This window comes from Chrysemys picta, chromosome 9, assembly GCF_011386835.1.
Source record: "Chrysemys picta bellii isolate R12L10 chromosome 9, ASM1138683v2, whole genome shotgun sequence".
Classification (NCBI taxonomy): Eukaryota; Metazoa; Chordata; order Testudines; family Emydidae; genus Chrysemys; species Chrysemys picta.
Genome location: NC_088799.1, coordinates 33116825 through 33143107, shown reverse-complemented (window position 1 = coordinate 33143107; position 26283 = coordinate 33116825). Strand labels below are relative to the sequence as shown.

The following is a 26283-nucleotide window of genomic DNA, read 5'->3' as shown; positions in this document are numbered from 1 at the left end:
AAGGCCCGGAGAGGTTATACCCCCCAGGTAAGAGAGCCTATTCCTCCCTGGAACCTAAACCTTGTCTTATCAAAGCTCTTACAGGCCCCCCGTTTGAGCTGCTGACCATGTGTTTGTTGGTTCACCTCTCCTGTAATGTGGCCTTCTTAGTGTCCATCACCTTGGCCAGAAGGGTTTCGGAAATCCATGTCCTCACATTGGAGCCCCCTTATACAATTGTCTTTAAGAATAAGGTGCAGCTGCATCCACACCTGGCATTCCTCCTGAAAGTGGTTTTGCAATTCTACTGCAGTCAAACAATCTTCCTACCTGTGTTCCTCCCAAAGCTGCGTGCGAGTAGGGAGGAGCAACGTCTAAACTCCTTGGATGTTAGACATGCCCTGGCATTCTATATACAAAGAACCAAGATGTTTTGCAGATCAACCCAGCTGTTCATAGCAATAGCAGAAAAGATGAAAGGCCTTCCCATCTCTGCCCAGAGAATCTCGTCCTGGATTACATCATGCATTTGTGCATGTTAAGAGCTGTCTGGCATTCCACTTCCAGATTACCTGACCACTCATTCCACAAGATCACAGGCCTCCTTGGCCACTTTCCTAGCATAAATCCCTATTCAGGGCAGCAACCGTGATCTTTGGTGCACATGTTCTCAAGGAATTATGCCATCACCTAGCAGACCGGAGATAATGCTAACTTGAACTGCATAGTCTTGCTTGTTCTTGAATTCTGAGCCCACCTCCTATGGTACTACTTGAGTCACCTACTTTGTAATGGACTTGTACAAGCACTCGAAGAAGAAAAAAGCAGGTACTAACCTTTCTGTAACTGTTTTGTTCTTAAAGACGTGTTGCACATGTCCATTCCAAAACCCGCCCTCCTTCTCTTCTTATCAGAGTCGCTCGGTAAGAAGAAACTGAGGGGGCGCAGGGTCCTCTATACCGGTGCTGCACGTGGCACCAGAGGGCACTGGAGCTGACCTGACAGATGCCACTGGGGGGGGAAATTCCGGCAACTGTGCTCGGGGCTCACAAACACCTATATTGGAATGGACACGTGCAACACCTCTAAGAATACTTACAGAAAGGTTAGTAGCCGTTTTTTATAGTATACGTTAGATTTCTTAGTCATGGCTCAAATAGCAAGAAAAACAATCTTACTGTAGTTCTTCTGAGATACAGTAATATAGCATATATGCCAGGTGCTAAATTTTAAATATTTTCTTCCAGGTGCTCCACTGATTCATAGCTTGTGTGTGTGCGCGCGCAAATCTTTATTTTTTTCCTATAAAACTACACATCTGCAGGGGGAAATAAAGGATGGGAAATTTAAAAGCCATTGCTTTCTAATAATTGCAATTTTATAATCTGACATTTCTCTGTGTGCATGCATGCGCGCGCGCACACACACACATACATATATAATTTTAAATAAATAAAATATGGATGCGGAGGGGAGAAAAGAATTGGGGGGAAAACAAATAGCCATGAATAGATAATTTGATAATACAGATTCTGTATTATACATTTTTATTTTGAAGATTATATAATTAGGCTAAAGCAAATTAGAGTACCTTTCCATCTTGGGGGAATTTATAGTCATTACCCATCTATATAGTTAAATACTATACAGACCTGAGATGAGTGATTGTCTAGTCTCTCCAGTCTTAGCTACGTGTTAACTAACAACCACTTTTCCTAGTGTAGACATACCCTTGCTTGGTAGCTCCCATGTCACACCATTAGTTCTGTTAACAGGGTAGATGAGTCTTGAATTTTAATGTTAAAGAGAAAACGGGGGGGAGGGGAAATCCCTCCCTTCTCCCCCACCACCACCCCCCCAAAATATCTTTTAGGCCTCCTTTATGCATCAGAGAAACAAAAGCACAAATTCACTAATGTGGGCATGAAAACAACGAAACACATACATTGTAGTATGGTTAAATGCAGATGTTTCAATATTATTGTAAACTATTACCCAATTGGGGGTAATACCCGACAGTGGTGTTCCATTGTGGAGCTCATCTGGCACCAATGGCCTAGGGGTCTAGAAACCTGAAGGAACCCTATACACCTTCAGGCCTGACAAGGAACCTTGAGTGGAAGTGGGAGTCCCAATTACTCCCCTCCTTCACATTGGAGGTAGGAGAGATAAGATAGCGGGAGCCACCAGCTGCATGAGACAGAGGGAAACCCCTCAACACATATGGCTGTGCCTGGGATCGATGCCCAGGCAGCCTGCTGAGTTACATCAGACAATTTACCCACCAACCACACTGGAACCTGCCAAAGTTGCAACATGTGTAATTTAAATCTCCAAAACTAGAAGGATGCTGGATTAGTAAAGATTTTTGACTAACAGAGTTTAAACCCTATAAAAATAGCTAACTGACCTTTATTAATTTATAGAAATGTTGCCTGTCCTTTTGGAGAACAGCAGAAAACTTTTTTGGGGGGCTTTCCAGAAAGCTGCCAGCCTAGAGCAGACAGAACAGATAAGGGAGTGCCTCCAAAACTGAGTACTGGGGAAATGAGTATTTTTCAGAATCCTGATTTGCAATGGAGGCTGAATCAGTCACTCTATACATTGGCATGACACCTTCAAGTGTGGTGTATCTAACATTAAAATAACATTAACATTAAAATACAATTGTGTACTGTACAAGATGTTTGAAAATCAGTATAATCTTGGTGTGTGGTGTTTTGATATTAAAGTTGTACTATTTGACACGATAAAGAAATTACTTTATCAAAATGTCACTTGCACAACTGCACCACCTGTTGGCGTAGAATTAAATTACAGACAAAAGCCAAGAAAGAATCATATAATAATTATACGGTGATAATTGGGTAAAGCAACATTAGAATCATAATCAAAAACTAGGACCCTGGGATTGTCTAATAAAATGCAATTCTGGGATTTTGAGACTGGGAATAAAATCCTGTGTTTTCCAGATTTTCAGATTCTCCTTTTGTTTTTGCTTTTCCAGCTTGCAATTTTTGAATTTATATACAATATAATTATAACATGATTTTTCGATCGCTGCTATTGTGTACTTTCAAAATAAAATTTATCCTAGTTTTTGCTTGGGTACTGTATTCTCTACTGAATATTTTTCTTCACAGCTTTCACTTTTTGCTCTATTTTTGTTTCGTTCTAGACCATCCGTAATTTCTGCAGATGAATGCTACTCATCTTGTAGCAGTATTAATGGGTAATTAGAATAAATGTAACCTAGATTTAAAATGAGAATTCAGTTTTTTAAAATGCTGAATAAACCAGTATCAGCATTTGTAACAATCCCTGTTCTCTCCACCTAGCCCCACAAATACTATTACTCCACACAACTCTCACCTGCAGAAAAGACCTGAGAAAATGTAAGCCTTGCATTATGTCCTGATGATCTACTGAATGCTCGTATCTTCAGTTAAAGATTTTTTTAAAAAATTCCTTTAATCACCCATATCTAGTTCTGAAGTCTTTTTATCTTAACTTTGTTAAAACCATTGACAGCAGGGCCAGATTCAGACTGGTGAGTTAATATACACTAGAAAATTTCTTTGTCATTTTACCATACTGCGATATTAATCTAGTTCCTTAAACAGTAACTTTTAACATAGTATTTTACAATTGTCTTGTTATTTTCAGGTACTTACTACAACCAAGAGAAAATGGAAACAAATCCTCTAAAACTGATGATCTGGGATCACTTAGACTAAATGTTTGTTATACTGAAGACTATGTACTTCCATCTGAGTACTATGCTTCTTTAAGAAATTTGCTGCTAAAATCACCAGATGTTCAGGTACTTCTTCTTTTCGTTTTAGAAGAAACAGGCAACAGATCTAGGGCCAGGTTATGACCTTCTGCACATGCTGCTTTATGGGAGTAAGGGGACATGACTCTTCTCCTCCGTAGTCTACCTGTACCATGACTGTGTAAGCAGCTCAGTGAAGCCACTGTTCCTGCTCCTCCTGGGTGGGCAGCACCTTGACTCCCAACCTGTCCCTACCCTTAGCCCTGGCCAGTACAACGAAGCTGGAAGAGGGCAAAGTAATCTGTAACAGCTACAAGGCTTTCAGTGGTTACTTTCTCCCTGGAGCAAGGGGGGAAAACAGAGACCTGATTTGGACTCGGAGTACGCTAGGACAGATGGTCTAATTTATAAGGCACTGGATTGGGATTCGAGGACCTGGGTTCAATTTGTTGCTCAGCCACAGATTTCCTTTGTGATCCTGGGCAAATCACTTAATCTAACTTGTGCCTCCGTTCTCTATCTGTAAAATGGGAATAGCACTTCTCTGCCTTATAGGGGTGTTGTGAGGATAAAATCCATTAATGATTGTGAAATGCTCAGATGCTACTGCGATGAGGGCTAAAAAAAATGAAAGTACCTGGATATGACCCTTGAGCAATGCAACCATATGCTGCCATTTATTCAGGGCTTGTGGCAAAGCCGCAATCTAACCCTTTAGAAATATTATAATGAATAAATGTAGAATTTTTAATAGTGGGTGTCAAAGTATTTGAAGGTACTTAAGCCACTCTGAGCAGATAGTATCTATTTTCAATAAGATTATTTTGTAGACTTGTAATTGGCCTCGTGCTAAGTTTTCTTACAAAACTGGTGGTATCTGCAGTCTTGTTGAGATCTAATCTTTTCCAGGTTGTGTTCAGACTGTATAAGTAGTATGTTAAACTGTTTTCATCTTGGTTTCACCTTTATTTTTGTTACAGCCAGTCTCTGCTTCTGCTGCCTACATTCTGGGTGAAGTGTGTCGAGATAAATATGATGCTGTTTTGCCTCTTGTAAGACTATTGCTGCACCATCAAAAGATAGTACCATTTGTTACTGCAGTGGCCGAACTAGACTTGAAAGACACTCAGTATGTTTCATCTTTCCATAACTTCATGATAACATGGGGTGTTTTATTTTTAGAGTTCTACATCCTTTTATGACCAATTTTTGATAAATGGTCACTATTCATTTCTTCATTAGTTTAAGTTAACTCTGAGTATATGTAATCACTTGCCATTGAATATTTCATTGTAACATCACTTGATAATACTGCTCTAGCTGAGGATCGGAATTCCCATAGAGCCCTGTTTTAGATGGGCTGGTTTGGCTGTTGTTTTTTCTTTTAGCTGTTATATAACTAAACATGACATATTAGAACAGTGTCCAACAGCAAATGGGTTTTGTTTTGTTTTTTGTTTCTAAACATCAGTTTGGCCATTTTCTGTATATTTTATAGGTCATTAGTCTGCAATTCGGATTCTGTTTTCAAAGATTTATGCCCAAATCTTACTTCTGTATGAGCTGAAAAGCAACACGGGTACTGTTTTGTTGAATAAGTGTAGCGATCACGTGCATGTGGAGTTCACACTCTTCTATGCATCTTGAAAACTGCACCATGGAAATTTAAACCCCCCACTTTTGGTGGCATGGGTCTGACACAGGGAGTATCAACAATAGGGCCTATTGGTATGCAGTTACATATATCCATTGGTCAATCCACTGCACCCATATTTTAGGACAGGGGACATAAAGTAACAGACACTGCTTAGCCCCCCAGAGAATACAGGAGTGGCCACCGAGGTGCTGTTATGTGCTGTGAAGCTGGGAAAGGAATAGATTCCATTACCACAGAGGTCACCTCTGAAAAGTGTACTTATTCCAGTTTTGTGTAGGGTGAGAAAATCTGGCCTATATTTAGGCTTGACAGAATTCAAATTGTATTATTTTTTCTAATTTCAATGGTTTGTAGTGGTTATCTTTTTAACTTTTTTTACAGTTGCTGGAAATTAAGTGGGTTAGGGTTAAGGCAGCACTGATGGTAGACCTGTAGGGGGTTCTCCACACTAACAGAAGGGCTACAAGGGGCTCCCTGCACGACCAAAGGACCCAAGACACTGGGGCGCAAGATGCAGGGGAGGCTGCAGTCCTGGTCCTGCAGAGCAGAGATCTCTGGCCAGGATTATAAGGATGATAATGAGCCGCTGGCCACAGGGTGCTGCTGAACAGTTCATGTTCAGGGGCAACTCCCACATTCCTGCTGTGAGCGAAGGGCAGGATGAGCAGGGAGGCCTCCCTGCTGCTGAATGGATCTTGCCCATCCTCCTTGCGGCCCTGGCTGGGATTCTCTGCTCTGCCCTGCAGGACCGCAACCTTCCCCCAACCTTGTGCCTGCAGGGTTCAGGTGTTACCAGCCCTGTGGCTGTGCAGGGAGCCCTCTGCAGCTCAATTGTCAAAGACCCACTCCCATGACAGCAGGGCTGCAGAAGGTTTCTCTGACCAATCCCTATGGGCACAAGCTTTGGTGAGGGGCTGGGAGGCTGCTACCAATGATATTTTATTTTGTCAATTTGTGTGTCAGCTGAAATTGACGTTTACCAACAAATATCATTTGAAATCAAATCCTAATAAGCCCTATCTATATTTTAAGAATCTGGCTGTATTTTAAAACATTAACACTTTTGAAAGTGTAATTCTCATTTTTCTATCATAATTGATCATTGTAATTTAAAACAGATTAAGTTGGATTTATCAAACTGGACACACCTCTTTTACAACTCAATATATAGCTAGTTTGCATTTATATTCAACAGCTACATCCAAAGCACAGCCCTAAGTGAAATATTTATTGGCTGAAGAGTACTAAATCTATATTTTAGTAGCATATTCTTTAGCTATGTGTTCATTGTTTTGGAATTTTCTCCGAATGCATTTTTCTCACAAGCTGCATAGAGTTCTTTCTTTATTTTAGAGTGTCCTAAACTGTACATTTTAAACTTCATTATGTTGATCATTTGAATGAGTGCAGTAATGGGACTAGTTTTTTATTGTGTGGGGGGGGGGGGAGGGAGGGAGTTATTGCTTCTTTTTCTGTCCCTCGATGTTCTCGGAAACCAGATGTTTAATCTCAGTGGGCAATTTCTGATTTAAATATATTAAATGTTTTCTAACACCTGTCTAAACATGTATTTATGTAGTAGAAGCATTAGAGATGACTGCTATTTAATGCTAATGTTCCTTAGATGTATTGCCTTTTTAGTTTAAATGATTTAATCTCTTTTGTTACAGAGAAGTAAACACAATCTTCAGAGGAAACACCTTAGCTACTCGATGTCTAGATGAGATGATGAAAATAGTGGGAAAGCACTACCTAAAAGTTACTTTAAAGCCAGTCCTAGATGAGGTATGGGGTCTTATTGCAGATATTTGCAGTAGTATGATGAGACTCTTGTGGCACCATCTCCCATCAATATGTAGTTTCCTACAGCTCTTTTGTATAGAAAATATACTAAGTACTTGAATATTATAGTAGCTTGTGCGCCAGGTTATGGTTCTTTAGCATATTTTAATCTATATACCAAGTATTATGGGCTAAGTTGCTTGTCCAAGCCTATCGTTTCACACCCCACAGACGCTCCTGGAGACATTCTGCCAGGCAGTCAGAATTTCAGCAAGAACAGAATAAGAGCAATGGTTGTTGCACCACCCTCTAACCAGGTTCAGTAATTCTACTGGTGGGCACAGCGGGATAGGAAGGTCCATCATGGCAGAGTAGTCCTTTGCCCTAAAAGCACAGTGAGTGGCCCTTGTATATATGCACGAGAATGGGGTAGGCTCCTTGCATGCTGCCCCCTCCTTCTGGAACATGGAGACACTATTTACTATTTTGCCCTTCAAGTCTAGGACTTGTTTTTTAGCTGATTTATTTAATATCTGAATATGTTGGAAAAATTGGTATAGTAAACAGGTTAATCTTTGTGCTTTTTGTCACTTAAAAAAATTAACCAAAAGGCTTTAATTTGTATTGTTTCAGATATGCGAGTCCCCTAAACCCTGTGAAATTGATCCCATCAAATTAAAAGAAGGCGATAATGTAGAAGTTCACAAGGTAAGTGTCCTAATAGTTTTTGTTTCCACCCTAATGAATTTCCTAATTCGTATTTAAGTTTGATACAGCTGTATAAAAGATCAGTTTCATTTTAGCTCTGTTTCTGGTACTGGTATTATTCCCTTGTGACCTTGTTTCTGCACTGTTACTAGTACTAAAGTGTATTGTCTTGTAATTTTTTGTTTGTGGCATTAGCAGAGGACCCCCTATTGGTTGCTCTTCATTTCAACAATTACCTATCTTTCAAATTTCACATCTGAATTCTTTTTAGTACAGCAGGTGATATATTGACTGCTTCTGCTGTTAACTTTGCTTAAAGCTTCATTCAGTGAACTCTTCGCTTGCCAGTGTTACGATTAAGCCACACCAGTTGGTGACATCCGCTGAAGGCAATTGCATCAGCAAAGAATTAAATAACTCTTCTGGTGAGGACTGTTGGGAAGTTATTCATCTTGGCACCAGGCCTCTGTATTGCAGAAAGGCAGTTCAATGTGTTCTTGCATTATATATCCTTGTCCTGTATTGCAAAAAACCAGCAGTGCACTTTCCAGTGGCCTTATAATTCTGAAATTCAGTGAGGATTACCAAATTACCTCTTAACAGTGACAACTTGTTGTGTACTAGAATTACGTAGTTGAAGAGGTTACCTGTATTTATGAATGGCCAATGTGTCATATATACCATGCTGTTGGTTGTCTAGGAATAAAAAAGTGCTCTGTTGTATTTAACAGAAACATTAACATTCTGAAAGAATATACCTGTTTTTTATCCTTTCAGGAAAATCTACGTTACTATGTCGATAAAGTATTTAATACAATTGTACAGTCAAGTATAAGTTGCCCTACCTTAATGTGTGATGTGTTTTACTCTTTGAGACACCTGGCTGCCAAAAGATTTCCAAGTAAGTGTGTTTAAAAAAAACTCTTCATTAGAAATTGACAAACACTTTTTTTCGTTTAAGCATCTTTTGTGATCTCCACATGCTGTTTACCAAGGGTAGGTCTATACTTACCTCCGGGTCCGGCGGTAAGCAATCGATCTTCTGGGATCGATCCCGGAAGTGCTTGCCGTCGACGCCGGTACTCCTGCTCGGCGAGAGGAGTACGTGGCATCAACGGGGGAGCCTGCCTGCCGTGTCTGGACCCGCCGTAAGTTCGAACTAAGGTACTTCGACTTCAGCTACATTATTCACGTAGCTGAAGTTGCGTATCTTAGTTCGAAGTGGGGGGTTAGTGTGGACCAGGCCCAAGAGTGAAATATTTTAAATTGACACTTATTCTCTCTAGTGGCTTTGTAAACGGCTCTTGGTTTTCCTAGACTGTGTAGTGTATTTTGTTAACCGAACATTCTCTGCTTGGCATATTGTAATAAAACAATATTGGACAGCAGCAAGAGCTTTAACTGGGTAGGCAGCAGTACTGCTGAAAAGGATCTGGGGGTTATAGTGGATCAAACATTGAATATGAGTCAACAGTGTGATGTAGTTTGAAAAAGGCTGATGTCATTCTGGGGTATATTCACAGGAGTGCCATATGTAAGACGTGGAAGTTAATTGTGCCACTGTGCATGGCATCGGTGACACCTGAGCTGGAGTATTGTGTCCAGGCTTTAGAAGGATGTGGACAAGTTGGAGAGGGTTCAGAGAAGAGCAGCAAAAATTATAAAAGGTTTAGGAAAAAACTGGGCATGTTAATTTTGGAAAAAAGAAAATTTAAGAGGGGGGGAGGGACCTGATAAGCCTTCAAATATCTTAAGGGATATTATAAAGGGATGGTGATCAATTGTTCTCCATGTCCACTGAAGGTGGGAGAAGCAGTAATGGGCTTAATCTGGTTAGATATTAGGAAAGCATTTTTTAACTATAAGGATAGTTAAGCACTGGAATAGGTTACCAAGGGAGTTTGTGGAATATCACTCATTGGAGGTTTTAAAGAACAGGTTAGACAAACATCTGCCAGGGATGTTCTAGATAAACTTGGTTCTGCCTCAGCATGACTGTTGGAGGTCCCTTCTAGCCCTACCTTTCTCTCTGATTCTTTGATTTCTTGATGCACCAAAGCAGCAGAGCTGTGTGTTGCAAGACAGTAGTAACATGTGGATAAAAACTTCAAGGGACCTGCAGAAATGCAGAAGCAATACTGAAAGTATTTTAATAGTCAAAAAACTGCCATAAAAAAGCATATCATGCTGTAAAGCTGAAGCTAAATTTACTTTTGCTTCTATGTAAAATACAGCTACTTCAACATATATTAGTGCCAGACACAGTTCCATAGTTAAGGTAGTATTGAGTATTTTGCGGTTAATGTAGGGATTCAAATAGTTTTACGTATAAAGAATTCAATATATCCTATCTAAAATTAAAGTACTTATTCTTTGAGTACAGAATGAATTTTCTGAGAATTTAAATAGGTTAATTGGTTGTGAATTAACTTTCCTTTTTAAAAAAAAAATGGATCCGTTAAGAAATTTAACACCCTGTGTCAGATCACTTTCTGTCCAAATTACCTTAATACTGGAATAAAACAGGCTATTGGAACTTCCTGTATAGTTAAAAATCAGTGACATCTCTTGCATTGCTACAGGTGAAGACCATTTACCTAACAAAGAGATTTGTGTCATTATTCATAACTGAAAGTTGTTTATTCAGCAGAGGCTGACAAATGTTCTACAGAGAATTCCATGGAGAACTGCTCTTTCAAAATGGCTGTTCTCTCCTGCTATTGTCAAAGACTCTGAGGACACAGATGCTCTCAGTTTAAGATAGTACCTCGATATAACATAACCCGATATAACGTGGTAAAGCAGTGCTCCGGGGGAGGGGAGGGCTGTGCACTCCGGTGGATCAAAGCAAGTTCGATATAACGCGGTTTCACCTATAACACAGTAAGATTTTTTTTTTTTTTTTTTTTTTTTTTTTTTTTTGGCTCCCAAGGACAGCGTTATATCGAGGTAGAGGTGTACTTTCAAAATGGCCGCTGTCTCACATCGTTCCCAGTGTCAGTGAAACCAAGCTGCCCTCAGTGAATACCATGGTCCCACTATACTGTTAGGCATAAAACAGTAAAAACGTCAGAGATCGTAAATATCCCCAAAACTTGTAAATGTAGCATTAAGGTTAAATCTAAACATATTAAGGTATGGAAATAAATAGTTATGGCACCAAGCATCCTTGATACCACCCACTGGTGACGAGGAAAAAATGGTGCTTAGTGAGAAATGAGTTTCTCTCTTAATCAGTTTTATCTAATCTGAGACTAGAAAATTTTTATGTGATAATCATAATTATATGGCTTCATGGTTTATATGATATTACAGGGAGGGGTTAAGGTTGTTTGGATGTCTTACTACATTTGCATATCTTAAAAGAAATCCAAACATGGTAAATTTTAACCTTAACTCTGAATATACTAGTATACTATGCTAGCCCTAGTGTAGATGGGTCATCAGTTGCCACAAGCATTTTTAACTCTGCAAATTAGACATGCTCAGAGCAGGGTCTAATCAATATGGTATGTGACAGCATCTGTGGCAGCCGTGTTGCTAACCCTGGTGGAACTAAGCCGGTGTTGGCAATAATGGAATATTTTCTGCTCATCATTGCTACTTTTTCATTTCATGCGCCTCATTAGTTCTGTTCTATAGAAAAATAGTTCTCTTCCCTATTGATGCTGTCTCCCTACAGTTTTTATTTTGACTGTCTTCACTATTTCCTTGTTAAGCTTAGTTTGTTACATTTCATGGTTTTTCTCTGCAGATGACCCTCATGTACAGTATTCTGCAGTGAGCAGCTTTGTGTTTCTTCGTTTCTTTGCTGTCGCTGTAGTCTCACCTCATACTTTTCATTTACGACCTCATCATCCAGTAAGTTTTTTGTAAAGTTTTTTGTATCACTTTTACTCATAATCTGCAGATCTCTTTAGATAGAAAGATGTATAGAGATAAGCTTCTCTCACTGGCTGTACTCTGCAATTCAAAAAGAAAATCAGGATACTAATTTTCTCTAGGTTGGGTTTTTCCTTTCACACCTGGCTAAAGGAAACCGTGGCTTTGTGGGAGGCATTGGCTAATAATTTATAGTGGGAGCTCTTAAATGGGATGGAGCTGCTTTTAATGGAGCATATGTTTCGGGGTGTATTAGAGGAAGGTGCTGCTCTCTGTGGAGATGAAATCTTAAGGGGATACTTTTTTTTTTCAAAGGCAGAAATGGCAGTTATGAACCTCTATCACACACACACACTCTCTCTCTTTTCCCTGTATGGAGTTAGGCTTCTAAATGTCATTTGTGCCTTTGAAAATCTCCCTCCTCTCCCCAGTTTCTCAAATAGAAGTTGCAGGAAGAAATGCTTTCTGTGATGGTATTGGGTAGCTCTGATTTATGCACTCATGTGGATTTTACTTATTCTCCTGTATTGCCAGATGTTCAACATAATGGCAAAAATTGTACATATTCCATCCATGTAATCTGGTAACCATATTATAATTGTAATATGGAACATACCCATCTGAATTTTTGTACATCAATATTTAGTCTAAATTTTACATTGGAAAATGTCAAAGCATAGGAATAAGCTATTGAATTACTGCTTACATATAAAGGAGAACATAACTTTTTGAAATCTCCCCCGAGACTAATTGATATTTAATAATTTCGTACATATATTATCCATGCACTTGGTGTTTGCAAAAGAAAAATCTACTTAAATAAATTTAGCCATTAGTCCAAAGACATTATGCAGAGAGAGGCAAAGTGACAGTAAATGAATCCTGTGTGTTATAAAGACCCAGCAATAGAATTAATACTTGGAGTTGTAAAGGGGCAAAGAAAGTAGATTTCCCAAGGCCACAGTTGGACTCGTATGTTAAAATGTGCAAGCTGGAAATCAGTAAATAGTCAAATTGGTTAAATATTTATTTGGAAGACAGAATAATAGCAGTGTGCACGTGACAAGCCATTAAGAAAAATCGCATGTAAATATTCAAGTGTGTGTGTGTGTGTGTGTGTGTGTGTGTGTGTGTGTTGTGACAACCTACCCAACTTCTTGTTGGCTACTGTGGCACGGTGCAGCATTGATGCCACCTCTGTTTCCCTCTTAGTCCCAGCAATAGGCCTGTGTGGGGAGGCTATGTAAAGTAGAATTCTCTAGTCCAAAGAAAACATGAAACAAAATGGCCTTTTGCCCCTCCTTGGCTACCCATCTACCTGCTGCCTCGCAGAGTGTTGATCCTCTAGACTTTCTCCCTGGAGGCCCAGCTCCTACATGAGCTGCTGACCCCCAGGGCTTTCTCCATGAAGTCCTTTCCCCAGTCTGGTTCTTCCCTGGGTGGATCCTTGGTCATAGTCTGTCTCCACTCCCATCTGCCTGGAGTTGGCCTTTTCCCAGGCCTACTACAATAGAGGTCTGCTCCGACCTAGCTGGACCCAAGCCTGAGACGGTTGAGTAGTTTTCCAAACTGACCCAACACCGAACCTGAGTCAGCACCACCACTACCCTCCTGCATTTGGGGTTGGCACGGCAGCAGCTGCAGTGTGCCCTTGCCCTGCTCCTGCCATTTTCTCAGAAATACCAAACAGTGTTGTAAAGCTGTGTTAGCTTTTTACTAGCGCTGGTTGAAAACTTTCTATCTAAACCATTTTTCAACAGAAAATTGGGGTTTGAACTAAACTTTTTTGGCTTTCTGTGGAAAATTCCATTTTTACCACAAACAAAAAGAAAAATTTTTCTATGTAAAAAAAACCTGTATGTTTTGAATTTTTCAACAAAAAGTTGAAATTTTCTAGGGGAAATACCCATTTTCCCACCAGTATGTTGGGGGGAGAAAAGAAAAAAATGGCAAAAATCCCAAAAACCAACAAACATTGAAACATTCAGAAAAAAATCCTACCAAAACAAAATGTTATTTTGCACACATAGTTCTCTTTGGGAGAGGATTAGAATGAAGAATAACACCTGGCAAGTTGTTAGTTTAATGCACTACTGGAAGGCACTCAGATACTACAGTGATGGGAGCAATGCATGAACCTGTATATAAGATGTTTAAATTTTCTCACGAGAATTTATTTCCAGCTAGAAAGTAATGTAGTGTGACAAATCAAGTAAGATAGCCGTCTTGCCAAATCCCTATTTTGAAATCCAGGTTTTGTAATTGAGTTGCCTAAAAATGTAAAGGGACTCTTCAATTTGTTTCCTAAAATTATTTATTTTAGGATGCACAAACTTCTAGAACGTTAACTCTTATATCAAAAACCATCCAAACTTTGGGGAGCTGGGGAAGTTTGTCCAAAAGCAAGCTTGTAAGTATATTAACGTTCTTACATTGATGTATTTGTTTCACAGATCTTCTTGTTAGACATCAATTTATACGCTTATATCTTCTCTTTTAGTCAAGTTTCAAGGAGACATTTATGTGTGAATTTTTCAAAATGTTTCAAGAAGAAAAGTTTACAGAAGCTGTTCAAAAGGTACCTACTATGTAAACAATATTTGGCTCTTTTTAATGCCTTTGAGAGCAGGCCAGACTTAATAAAATGCCTATGATTTAAGATGTTTCCTTGCAATTCTCTTTTTTTTTTTTTTTTTTAGAAATCAAAATATTCTTATGTGCAATCTGTTTTTAATAAACCATAGATGTGAAAAAACTGCTGAAGCAAATTTTTGGAGCTATAATCCAGCTTGCCATCTTGGCTGGAAATGACTAAGCTGAGGCTTGAACAATATAAAATATGTTTAGATTTTAGATATCTAAAATTTAGATAAGTAGATTATAGAATGTTTATATATGAAAATTGTATTGAATTTAAGCTTAAAGATCTTAGCTTCTTAAATATCTCTGGATGATCTCTGAATGGATGTAGTCTAATAGGGTATATATCTTAAGCTATTATATTGATATTACTTCATCCAGAGGCTTGTTATGAATGGTCTTATTACTGAAAACACTAGATATAAAAATACATCTCTACTCAATACATAGATGTTTGCCTCTTTGCTATAGTTAAATGAGGAGCAGCTCTGAACTTTATGGATGTTAGAGCACTTAGAACAGTCGAGCTTTCATCAGATTGGTTTGAAATTCAGTATGCCTCCATGTGGACACAGGGTATGGTTAGTGATCCAAATACGGGGCTGTTTGACCAAGGGGTTACTGAGATACAAGCCGGGGGGCAGAGGGGAGGGAAACAACGCTTTTCTTGAAGCAATGGTAATTTCTGGCAGTGGTGGTTTTTGCTCATGGACAGAGATCAAACTAAGGCTCAGATCATCACCTCAGATACTCTAGTGTACCCCTATCAAAGTGCCTGGCACCCAACAGTCCTTTGAGGGAAATCACATGAAAACACTATTTTAAAAAAGGGGTTGCTTCTCCAGTTAGGCATGGTAAGGCACACTCACCTATTTGTGCACCTAATAGATTACACTGTGCATGTGCAGAGAGCCTATCTGGGAAACTATATCTACACCACAGGTTCATGAGTGGCTCTAAGAATATGTTATGGTCATTGAGTCCAAGCACCACCCCAGGAACTGAGAGTTTGAATCCAATTTGGGGTAAAAATCTGAAGTTTAAAAAAAGCAGGCATATTGCTCCAATCTGCCTCTATCAAAGTGTTGTTTTATTTTTATTTTGGAAAAATGTATTCCGAATACAGCGGAATAGTCAGAAGAGGCTTAAATTTTTTTGAAAGGAGAATAAACTACACAAGCAATTGCTTGCTGGGAGGGGAGGTGATAAGGCATGGAAGAGTAGGTAGGAATAAGGGGAGAGGGGGTAGGGGGAATCAGGTGATGGGAACTAAGGAGAGTGGAAGGAGAGGGATGAGACACTGGAAAGAGGACTAGGGAGAATAGGGGCCAGAGACACCTGTCATCCCATATTCCCCTCCCAAGTATGTGTTCCCCCAGCCCATCTAGAGGGGTGTGACCCTCCCTCTTCTCTGCCGTCTCTTCTCCCCCCCCCCCCCCCACCCATGTGAGTCACAGATGGGGGTGTCTGAGCCTCTCTCCCTCCCTGCTCCCAGTATGTGTGCCAAGATCTGAAAGCCCCTGACCATCTATGGACATATGATCTCCCCAGCCCGTGGCCTCCCCCCTCATCTGACCCAGGTTTTGGGGGAGCTTGCCTTTTGGGGGTGTCTGAGCCCCTCTCCCCACCCCCATATGTGAAGCCCTGTCCTTCTAGGTGGGGACCTTAGAACAGCCATGCTTAAAGCATGTGCCAGGAACACACTACTGACACTGGGGTGAGGAGCTGAGAGCAGGTGTGCTTGACACACATCAGAAACTCTCCAGCATGGGGGACAGGAAGTTCACACACCTCAGAGCTGTTGTTTCAGGCTGTACCTTATCTCCAGTAAGTATTCTCTCTCCAGAGAATCTCATTGAGATGAACTGGCTGTTTAATTGCTGAGCCTGCTATACTGTTGATGGATGTGTAGAACTCCTCCCTTCCATTCTCTCTGTAATGTCATGCAGTATTGTAATGGAGCGCCAGTTCTGGAATAGCAAAGGTTTGGAAGCCATTCCTGTTTAAACGACAGCTCTTCTAAGTGCTCTAAAATCTGCCTGCTTAGACAGATTGTCTTGACATTTGCTATGCCTTGTGGGAATTAGTGATCCAAATGTCGGGTCATTTGAGCAAGGGGTTGTCAAGGTACAGCCTGCTGGGGAAAAAACAGCCTTTCCTTAAATTCATAGATTCTAGCAACTTTGAAGTTTGAAATTCACGTGGGGTAGAAATCGGAGAATGAACTATAAAGATTTGGGGGGGAAATGGTTCTATCAAGGGTGTGTTTCTGTTTTTTTGTTTTTCAAAGCATGATCATTATCCCCATTTCACTATAGCAAAATATACAGAAGTGGGAGGAGAGGAGAATTTAGGAATCACATAACTGTGTGGAAAGACCATTGGATTGGGACTGTTCCCAGCTCTGCCACTGACCCACTGAGTGACCTTGGGCAAGTCACTTAATCTCTCTCTGAGCTTTGGTTTCCCATCTGTAAAATGGAGATAATGACATGTAGGTCTTTGAGATCTACTGATAAAAAGCACTATATAACAGCTAGGTCTTCTGATTATTAAGTAGCCACAGTAGCATATCAATTACAAACCCAAATGAGAACTACAACTGTCTAAATGACCACTAACCTCTACCAACAAAAAAAATTTCTGTTTTAAAAAACTAGGAAATTAAAAGGCAAAAAACTTTAGAACAAAGTTAAGCTTGCTCCAGGGAGAGCTTGTGCCCCTCCAGAACATAGAGTTCAGCAAGACTCATACTCTGGAAAACCCGAAAGTACCAAGTTATGGTAAATGCCTACGCCGCCTTAACTCTGCCCTCTTTGAGCAGCACCCCAATACACCCATTGCACATGCTCGCGCTCGCTCTCTCTCTCTCCACTGCCTGTGCTTGCCCTATGATCAAACACTGAGCCGACTACCCTGATAGAATATTACATTTATAAAATTTAACCACTTTACATCCTTTTACAGCCCCTTCATACTTCCACACAAGACAACACCTAAGCTATATTTTCCCATTACCTATCATTAAATCCACAGACTGCTGTCATATCCCTCCTCACCCATGGCAAGAAGACCCCAGTGTCCTGCTACTGATGCAACATGCACAATACTGTATTGAAATTATGTAGACTGCAACCTCAAGAAGTTGTTTGAATTCTGGTCTCCATGTGTGTGTTGCACCAAGGCTGAAACAGGAGAGTTCTAGCAAGTGGGTCTGCTTGTCCACACCTATGTAGATGCTCTGCTCGTGCTCCCTACTGAGGTATAAGGGGCAGCGTGCACTGATGTCTCTTCAGTTCCTTCTTACCGCGTGGCCTGAGTCAGACTCTTCTAGTGTCTGGAACTGATCATCTTCTACATTCTTGCCTGTGACATATTTAAAAGTTTTATCCTGTTAGTTTTTTCATAGTTTAGTTAAAATTCCCCGCCCCGGGGAATCCTCCAATACCTCAATGCGGGACTTAAATCATGTCCAGCCTTCTGGGTTGCATCCCCAGCCCCCACTCCTCTTCATTCAAGGATGATCAGCAGTGCTGCCTCTGCTGCCGTGGAGAAACTCCTATCTCTGCTAAGTACAGTATCTGCCTCTCCTTGCTAGTTGAACGTGGCAGGCACGAGAACTCTTAACTTTGGAAACACCTGACAGAAGGTGCCATGAGGCTTCAGTTGAATCAACCCTGCGGTAATTCTCCCGTACGTGGACCTGAGACATCGAGGAGTGTGCCTTCTAGTTCAATGCCTTACTCAGACATGGAAATGGCTTGAATAAAGGACACTGTCACCTAGCCCTTCTCATGAAACATAAGAGCAGAGCCCCTCCTAGACCTTAGAGAATGGATCCCCCTCTACAGTTTGGGCAGATCTTCATGACCATGATCAAAAGGCTCATTGGAGCAATGCTCTTCAACATGGACCTCGATAGCAATCAAAACAAAACACTGAGTGTCAAAGGACCCTAAACCATCATTACCAATGATAACACAGTCGAAGGGGACATCGCCGGCAGTACCACCACAGCCCCAGAAGGAACCACCAACTACTAAGAGTTCCTTTACACGAACATCAGTGGTACAGGGCAATGAGACTCGGCCTCCAGAATCCTACACCACCCCAGAAAACACTGTCATCCTCCCATACCCACAATCTGCCTTCCCCTCCCCCCCGCCCTCCCGGTTGTTCAGACCTACCCTCACCAGGGAGATAATCTCCCATTCCATCTTCTAGCCATGGCTTCCCAGTACCTGTACCAGTGAGACCACTGATGGAACTGGACCCAGACTTCTCATCTTCCAGAGTCACACTTTCCAGTGGAACCATCTTCCCCTCCACAAAGGGAGTTCAGTCTGGACAGAAGTTCAGGAGTCCTCTGTTTTCAGCCTTGTTGATCTAATTGTGGACCTCATCCCTCAGGACCACCACACCCTTCTTTCAATGGATCATTTTGGCCTTACTAGGGACCATGGGACCTGTACACATGGCACATAGAGTCTGTGTATCCCATAGGGAATCCTAGTACCTCTCTCTGTCCAGGGACCAACTGGAGATTCCTGAACCTACAGTGGAAGAGGAAGACTAACCAGATCCATCAGTACCACTGGACCTAAAGGTATTTCATCTTCCTTGCCTGATGTGACTTCTCTGGATAACCACATACCGTTCCAAGAACTACTGCTGAGAGTAGTAGAAGAGCCTCTTAGAGGAGATCCAGGGCTCATAACACAAGCTCTTGAACATTCTTCAACAGCCTTTGTGGTCTAGCCAAATAGCACTCCCAGTCAACAAGGCCATATTAGAACCAGCAAGAACTGTATGATAAACACCAGCCACTTGTGCCCCTACCTCTAAGAGGGCAGAAAAGCAGTACTTTCTCCCCGCTAAGGGAACCGAGTTCTTCCACCCTGCCCCAAACTCCCTATTTGTCCAAGCAGCCACAGAAAGTTCAGACAGCAACACCCAAAGGCCACCCCTGCTGACAAAGAACATAAGAACAGCCATACTGGGTTAGACTGATGGTCCATCTAGCCCAGTGTCCTGTCTTCCAACAGTGGCCAATGCCAGGTGCTTCAAAGGGAATGAACAGAACAGGTAATCATCAAGTGATCCATTCCCTGTCACCTGTTCCCAGCATCAGGCAAACAGGGGCTAGGGACACTTCAGAGCATGGTTTTGCATCCCTGCCCATCCTGGTTAATAGCCACTGATGGACCTATCCTCCATGAGCTTATTGACTTCTTTTTTTTTTTTTTTTGAACCCTATTTAGTCTTGGCCTTCACAACATCCTCTGGCAAAGAGTTCCACAGGTTGACTGTGCATTGTGTGAAGAAATAGTTCCTTTTGTTTGTTTTAAACCTGCTGCCTATTAATTTCATTGGGTGACCCTTGGTTACTGTGTTATCTGAAGGAGTAGATAATACTTCCTTATTCACTTTCTCCATACCAGTCAAGATTTTATAGACGTCCATCATATCCCCCCTTTTCAGATTTGAAAAGAGATGACAAAGTCCCAGTCTTTTTAATCTCTCCTCATATGGAGGCTGTTTCATACCCTTAATCATTTTAGTGGCCCATCTCAGTACCTTTTCCAATTCTAATATCCTTTTTGAGATTGGCTGACCAGACCTGCATACAGTATTCAAGGCTATGACTTTTGCCAGGAAGCTCACTGAACTGCGTGGTCTAACATCTGAACCACCATATACAATCTTCTTTTTAGATAAGGTATACTTATGCCTTCAGCCAAGCTTTCTCTCTAAAATAGTATCAAATTTTCACATCAGCCAATCAGTTTACTTACTTGTATTTTCCCAAAACTGCACGCAAATTGGGACAAGCAACTGCTAAACGTATTGGACGTTAGACAAGCACTGGCATTTTACATAGCACCAAACGGTTTCAGCGACCCACTCTACTGTTCATGGCTATAGCGGACAGAATGAAAAGGTCTTCCGATCTCGTCTCAAAGAATTTCATCTTGGATAACTTCCTGTATCGGTGTTTATGATCTGGCAGGCAATTCTCCACCAGACAAGCTGACAGCTTGCTCCACAAGATCACAAGCAACCTCAACGGTGTCCTTGCACAGGTCCTATCCAGAACATTTGTAAAGCAGTTCTAATTTATTCCTCCACCATTCAGTACAGCTGCACCTAAAGCAGTGACTGCCACTGGAGTGCATGCAGATAATTCCCAGAGGCTATTGCCAGTTCCAGAGTCTGAGTTAAGATTGCGTAGGCATTTACCTTACTCTGTTTCCTGCTTTTCAGAAATTTGAGTTTTGTTGAGCTCGACATTCTGAAAGGCACAGGCTAGCACCTGTCAACTTTAACTTTGCGTTAACAGTTTTTTGCCATTTAACTTTTTTATATATTTGTATATTACATATACACATCGGCCAAGATGTTAAAAATGAGCCTAAAATTAAGGTCCTAACTTAATAAGTGTCCTAACTTTTTAAAAAGTACTGAGCAACTAGCAGCTCCTATGGGCTTTTGGAAATCTTGTGTGTAGTTGAGAAATTTCTAATGTACTCTTCATAAATTTGTTTTCATGTTACTGACCTTTTAAAACTGAATTCCATACAATTTACCCCTAATTACACTCTATTTACCGAAATATTTGTGTACTGCAAAAAATTGTGTTTTTATGAGAAACACTATGGATTTGGGCAACTTTTTTTTCTTTCCAAACATAACCTATTCTCCTTGTTATCTTTAGTTTTTAGATGAAGTGTCATCTACTGAAAGTAAAGAGCCCAGTGGCATGAGTGAACCAGTACATCTAAAAGAAGGGTAATAGAAGTGTAAAGTACTGTCCGTTGCACAAATGTTTAGTAAAGACATGATCTCAAAGCAAGGACATTATGCATGTCCATTTTGTATTATTTATACATGGAAAATATGTATGAATTTTACCCCTATTTAATTACAGCAAATTACTTTATAAAATGAGCAATAATTAGAAAACATTTGTTGACATGTTGCATTGATTATATTATTTATGAAATTTGTGAAAATACTCCATTAGTGTATACACTATATACATCAGCGATATGTAGTTTGTAGAATTAATTAACAGCTCTTGTGAAATTTTTATAACTCACCTTACGTATTTTAGGAAGCTTATCTTTTTTCTTAATGTTTTCAGTCTCTCTCTGTATTTCTGAAGGAATGTAATCCATGCCCTCTCAGTGGCAGATTTAATAAATGTTAAAATGTATTTCAGAATCCCATAACCTGCTATTAGAATGACTTCACATGCTCTGCCTCTTTAGCTCTGAGAGACCAAATATACCAAAGCAGAAAAATCCTTCCCCATAATTAGAGAGCATATGAAAGTTTCATTCTTAATGACTCATAGAATATTTGAAAAACGTGGGGCAGAGGTGGCTAATGGTAAAGTAAAAAAATAAGTTTTGTTTGCCCATAAACACCCTTGAGTTAATCTATTTACGAGCTGTTCCTGGGTTAAAAAAAAGATTCAGTTTATATCTGGGAAGCGGATTTTTAGCAATGGAATCATCCTCTACGGAACAATAACTTCTGGCACATGCTTCTTCCTCAGTCTGAGAGTTAAATTGCCAAACTTAGGCTAGGTCTACACTACCCGCCTGAATCAGCGGGTAGAAATCGATCTCTCGGGGATCGAATTATCGCGTCTCGTCGGGACGCAACAATCGATCCCCGAATCGACGCTCTTACTCCACCAGCGGAGGTGGGAGTAAGAGCCGTCGACGGGAGCCGCGGAGGTCGATTTTGCCGCCGTCCTCACAGTGGGGTAAGTCGGCTCAGATAGGTCGAATTCAGCTACGCTATTCGCGTAGCTGAATTTGTGTATCTTAAATCAAACACACACACACACCCCGTAGTGAAGACCTGCCCTTATTTAATGTGGCAAATTGTGTACCTTTTACCCTGCCAAAACATGGGGGAGAACAATGCTTGTTCCCAAAACATACTGAATAGAAATGAGGAAGAGGACCGCTACAACAGACAAGTCACTAAACATGCTGATTCACAAGCCTTTTCAATGCTAGGGAGTTTACCCATTGCTGAAAATAAGTGTCAGCAAAGGGTGCAGTTAAAGCAGTGTTGAATGCAATTTGTTTTGGTCTGCATTTGCCGTTGAACCATGTGGAACATCAGTTCAGCTGCATCTGTTTCATAAGCTAGACAAAGCTATATTCTCTGAGAAAGGTGGAAAGCAGAGAGAATCTTGTAATTGGATACACATCACCATTTTGGTAAAATGCAGGTCTCCAGAGGTATGCAAGAGGCCCCTGTCCTGGGTTGGTGCTTCAAACAAGTGATGGGATTTCGATTGTCTCGCGCTCAAAGTTCTTACCTGCTAAAGAACCTCTTGACTGAGTCACTATAAGAAAGGAAGAAGTGAGGGTTTTTTACCCATGAAAGCTTATGCCCAAATAAATCTGTTAGTCTTTAAGGTGCCACCGGACTCCTTGTTGTTTTTGTGGATACAGACTAACACGGCTACCTCATGATACTATAAGAGAGGAAGTCTCAAGATCTATTTTGTGAACCAAAGTCATCTTTAAACCTAGATTTTTCGTGTTTTCATTGCATGACAAATAGCTCATTCTCTCCAGTTAGTTTTAAACTAAGTTTTTAAAGCAAAGCTGTTTAGTATGTGAGGTTTGTGCATTTATAATGTGATTTCTCTGTACAGTGAAATGTATAAAAGAGCTCAGGGAAGAACTCGGATTGGAAAAAAGAATTTCAAGAAACGATGGTTCTGCCTAACCAGCAGAGAGCTCACTTATCACAAACAACGAGGTAAATCTTAATCTGTTTTTCGGCAATTAGATTTTTATTGAACACTGCTTACGTAATTGTGCTAAGAAATGGTAAATGTGTGTGTCACAGCCATTAAGTGACTTTAAACATGATCATGTTCTTATTTATTGTAATAATAACAAAACACTAATAATTTTCAATCTTTGGCTATTTCCTTTTCTGAAGTGATTTCAGAAATGTGTCTCGGTTGCATCCAATTTTGAATCCTGTTTTTTTTTTGTTTGTTTGTTTATCAACAAATATGTTTGCTTTTTCCCCCCAGAGGTGCATGTTGCATATAGGGTTGCTCTACCCTGTATTCCAAACACTTCCCATCTAAGCTGCAGTGATCTAGTTCCTAGCCATCCTGCAGAAGGGCTTCTACAGACCCTACTATAATTCCACCCTGTTGGGTTCCCCATAACCAGCAGAGCTATCAGGGAACATTGGGGTGTTTTTACAATTTTAAAAGCATTTCTAGCTAGAGTAAAATGTGTGCTTGTGACTAAAAGTTTCCTGGAAATTGTGACAGACCCAGACCAGTGGGGTACAGGAGTCTGGTAGAGGGCAAATATACTGGTCACTGGATGAGTAGTTTTCTGTTCCCTGAGTGACCAGAGCAGGGGCTGCACTAGAGTAATCAGGAACCTGCTAGAACCAGTGAAGGCAGGCAGGCTAATTAGGACACATGGAGCAAATTAAGAAGAAGCTGCTAGAATCAACTAAGGCAGGCTAATCAGGGCACATGGGTTTTAAAAAGGAGCTCACTTCAGTTTGTGGTGGGAGTGTGAGGAGCTGGGAGCAAGAGGTGCAAGGAGCTGAGAGGTGAGGGTATGCTGCTGGAGTTCTAAGGAGCACAAGCGTTATCAGACACCAGGAGGAAGGTCCTGTGGTGAGAATAAGGAAGGTGTTTGGAGGCGGCCATGGGGAAGTAGCCCAGGGAATTGTAGCTGTCATGCAGCTGTTCTAGGAGGCACTATAGACAGCTGCAGTCCACAGGGCCCTGGGCTGGAAACCCAGAGTAGAGGGCGGGCCCGGGTTCCTCCCAAACCTCCCAATTGATCTGGACTGTGGGCTCTTCCAGAGGGGAAGGGCTCTGGGCTGTTCCCCAACCCACATGGTGAATCTCTGAGGCAGGAAAATCCGCCAATAAGCACAGGACCCACCAAGATAGAGGAGGAACTTTGTCACAAAATGTATTGTGTTAATCACAAATTAGTTTGACTACTTTATAGACTGTTACTTGTTTATAGAATAACAAGTGGAAAAAGGTCTACAGAGCAATCAATTTCTTCATCTCACAGAACTGTCCTTAAGGGTTTTCACCATTTAATCAAGAGTCTTTACAATTTAATCAAGGTATCTGTTCAGCAGAAATCCAGAATTCAGGAATCTTCAGTTCATGAGCTGCAGAGCCTAATTTTGATTCAGGAATCAAAACTGTCTGTTTTTGTTATCAACCATGAAACCTTGATTTCTGCCTTTACACTATCTGCAGATCTATCAAAGAAGATACTGTTACCTGTGTGATACTGTGAAGGAAGTGGTCTACAGGTGACAGAACTGTGACCTATATACATTTTGGAGGAGCACTTAGAGACACATTGACAGACATGACTATAATTGTCAGTTATGAGTAACAAACAGGTTTCTCTTGATGCTAACCAATGGCCCATGAATAGGCATTTATATGTTCTGAATAGTTAACTGTACCCATTACATTCTTAGTGTTGCCTGACGAAAGCTATATAAGCAACATGAATTAGGAGTTCATACATGATACCACAGCTAAGAGCTAGCTTTCATATTTTTCTCTTCCTATGTTCTTTGCTACTCATTCACAATACACAAGGGTAAGGATCTCATCAGTATTTTCCTGATTATTGACACTTTGCCCATCAAGTGGAGGAACTGCTTTCCTAGTCTTAGTGTTTCTAGCTTGCTTATCCTGAATCTTCTTTCACTCATTGTCTTCACACAGTGTGTGTATGCATGCTAATTTAACTAACACACATTTTGACCCATTAGAAGTGTTGGATTTCAAAAGGAGGTGATACAGTAAAGTCTTGATTTCCTACACAGGAAGGCTTTCTCTCTGCCATTCGTCTGTTGCATAATGGCAACTGATGAGATTTGGTCTGTTAATCACAATTCAACTTCTCACTTCAATAAAAGAACAGTGAACATACCTAAGAAGCAGGTTGAACAAGTATTGTTTAATTTATGCAACACTACAAACAAATGAGTGAGAAACAAATGTCTTTCACCTGTCCATAATGTGTTTTTTGTGCCTCATTTCTGAGCCCTTTATTCTCATATCACTAGTGTTAAACCTTTTGATTAGTTTGTCCTTTGTCAACAATGTGGATGCATATCTGTGAAATCTCAACTTCTAATATCAATGCGCTGATCCCAGGAAATGATTTGTAGTCTGATTCATTCTTGTTATCCATTCACAAATTTATGCAGACAAAGAACCAATTTACAACATTCCAATCAAAAACATCCTCACTGTGGAGAAGCTTGAGGAGAGCGCCTTCAATAGGAAAAATGTGAGTCAGATGTAGCTTTTGAAATAATAGATTCATAATTCCTGAGAAGTTCTTGAAGAAATGACTACTGGTGATAACTTCATAAAATAATCCCTCATCACTTTAGAATTAAATTCTCAATTTTTTTCTGCCCTGGGTCCCCAAACCAACATTTTTTGCCATTACTTCAATCCCACAATCCTCTGGGGTCATGAAACCATAGGTGTTCTTTGAGCAGGGGTGATGGAGAAGGGGGCTCTGGAGGGTTCTGATGCCTTTAATTTGTGAAGAAATTATGTTGCTGCCGCTGTGAGGTGATGCTGAAGGAAATAGGGGGATTTACATCTCCCCTTCCCTCCTCATCCACATGTTGCTCTGCTCCAAAGAAGTGCTGCTCAAAGATGGGGAGCAGCTGTCTGAGCACTAGGGGCCACTGGGTCAAGGCAGCTGGTTCTTTACCTTTTTTAGCAGTGCTTCCTGGTATCAGGAAGTGGTGTAGCAAGGGAGCAGAGATGATGAGTGAAAAGTAGTATCAGTGT

General features: G+C 40.7%; 1 protein-coding gene across 6 annotated transcripts in view; it reads left to right on the top strand.

Moving 5' to 3' along the window:
* Nucleotides 1-26283, top strand: part of RASA2 (RAS p21 protein activator 2) — a 95840-nt gene that overhangs the window by 63140 nt on the left and 6417 nt on the right. For 5 of the 6 annotated variants that reach the window (XR_006175238.2, XR_010590643.1, XR_010590644.1 and 2 more), the window contains 11 exons: nucleotides 3646-3802; nucleotides 4735-4883; nucleotides 7082-7196; nucleotides 7827-7901; nucleotides 8679-8802; nucleotides 11656-11762; nucleotides 14107-14193; nucleotides 14284-14361; nucleotides 21139-21212; nucleotides 23107-23213; nucleotides 25683-25765. Coding sequence is in view for 2 of the 6 variants with exons in the window: in XM_005282616.5 (XP_005282673.1) it covers nucleotides 3646-3802; nucleotides 4735-4883; nucleotides 7082-7196; nucleotides 7827-7901; nucleotides 8679-8802; nucleotides 11656-11762; nucleotides 14107-14193; nucleotides 14284-14361; nucleotides 21139-21212; nucleotides 23107-23213; nucleotides 25683-25765 (1156 nt within the window). In the remaining 4 variants the exon portion in view is untranslated. The remainder of the gene's footprint in view (nucleotides 1-3645; nucleotides 3803-4734; nucleotides 4884-7081; nucleotides 7197-7826; nucleotides 7902-8678; nucleotides 8803-11655; nucleotides 11763-14106; nucleotides 14194-14283; nucleotides 14362-21138; nucleotides 21213-23106; nucleotides 23214-25682; nucleotides 25766-26283) is intronic. The other variant, XR_010590642.1, reaches the window with a different exon arrangement.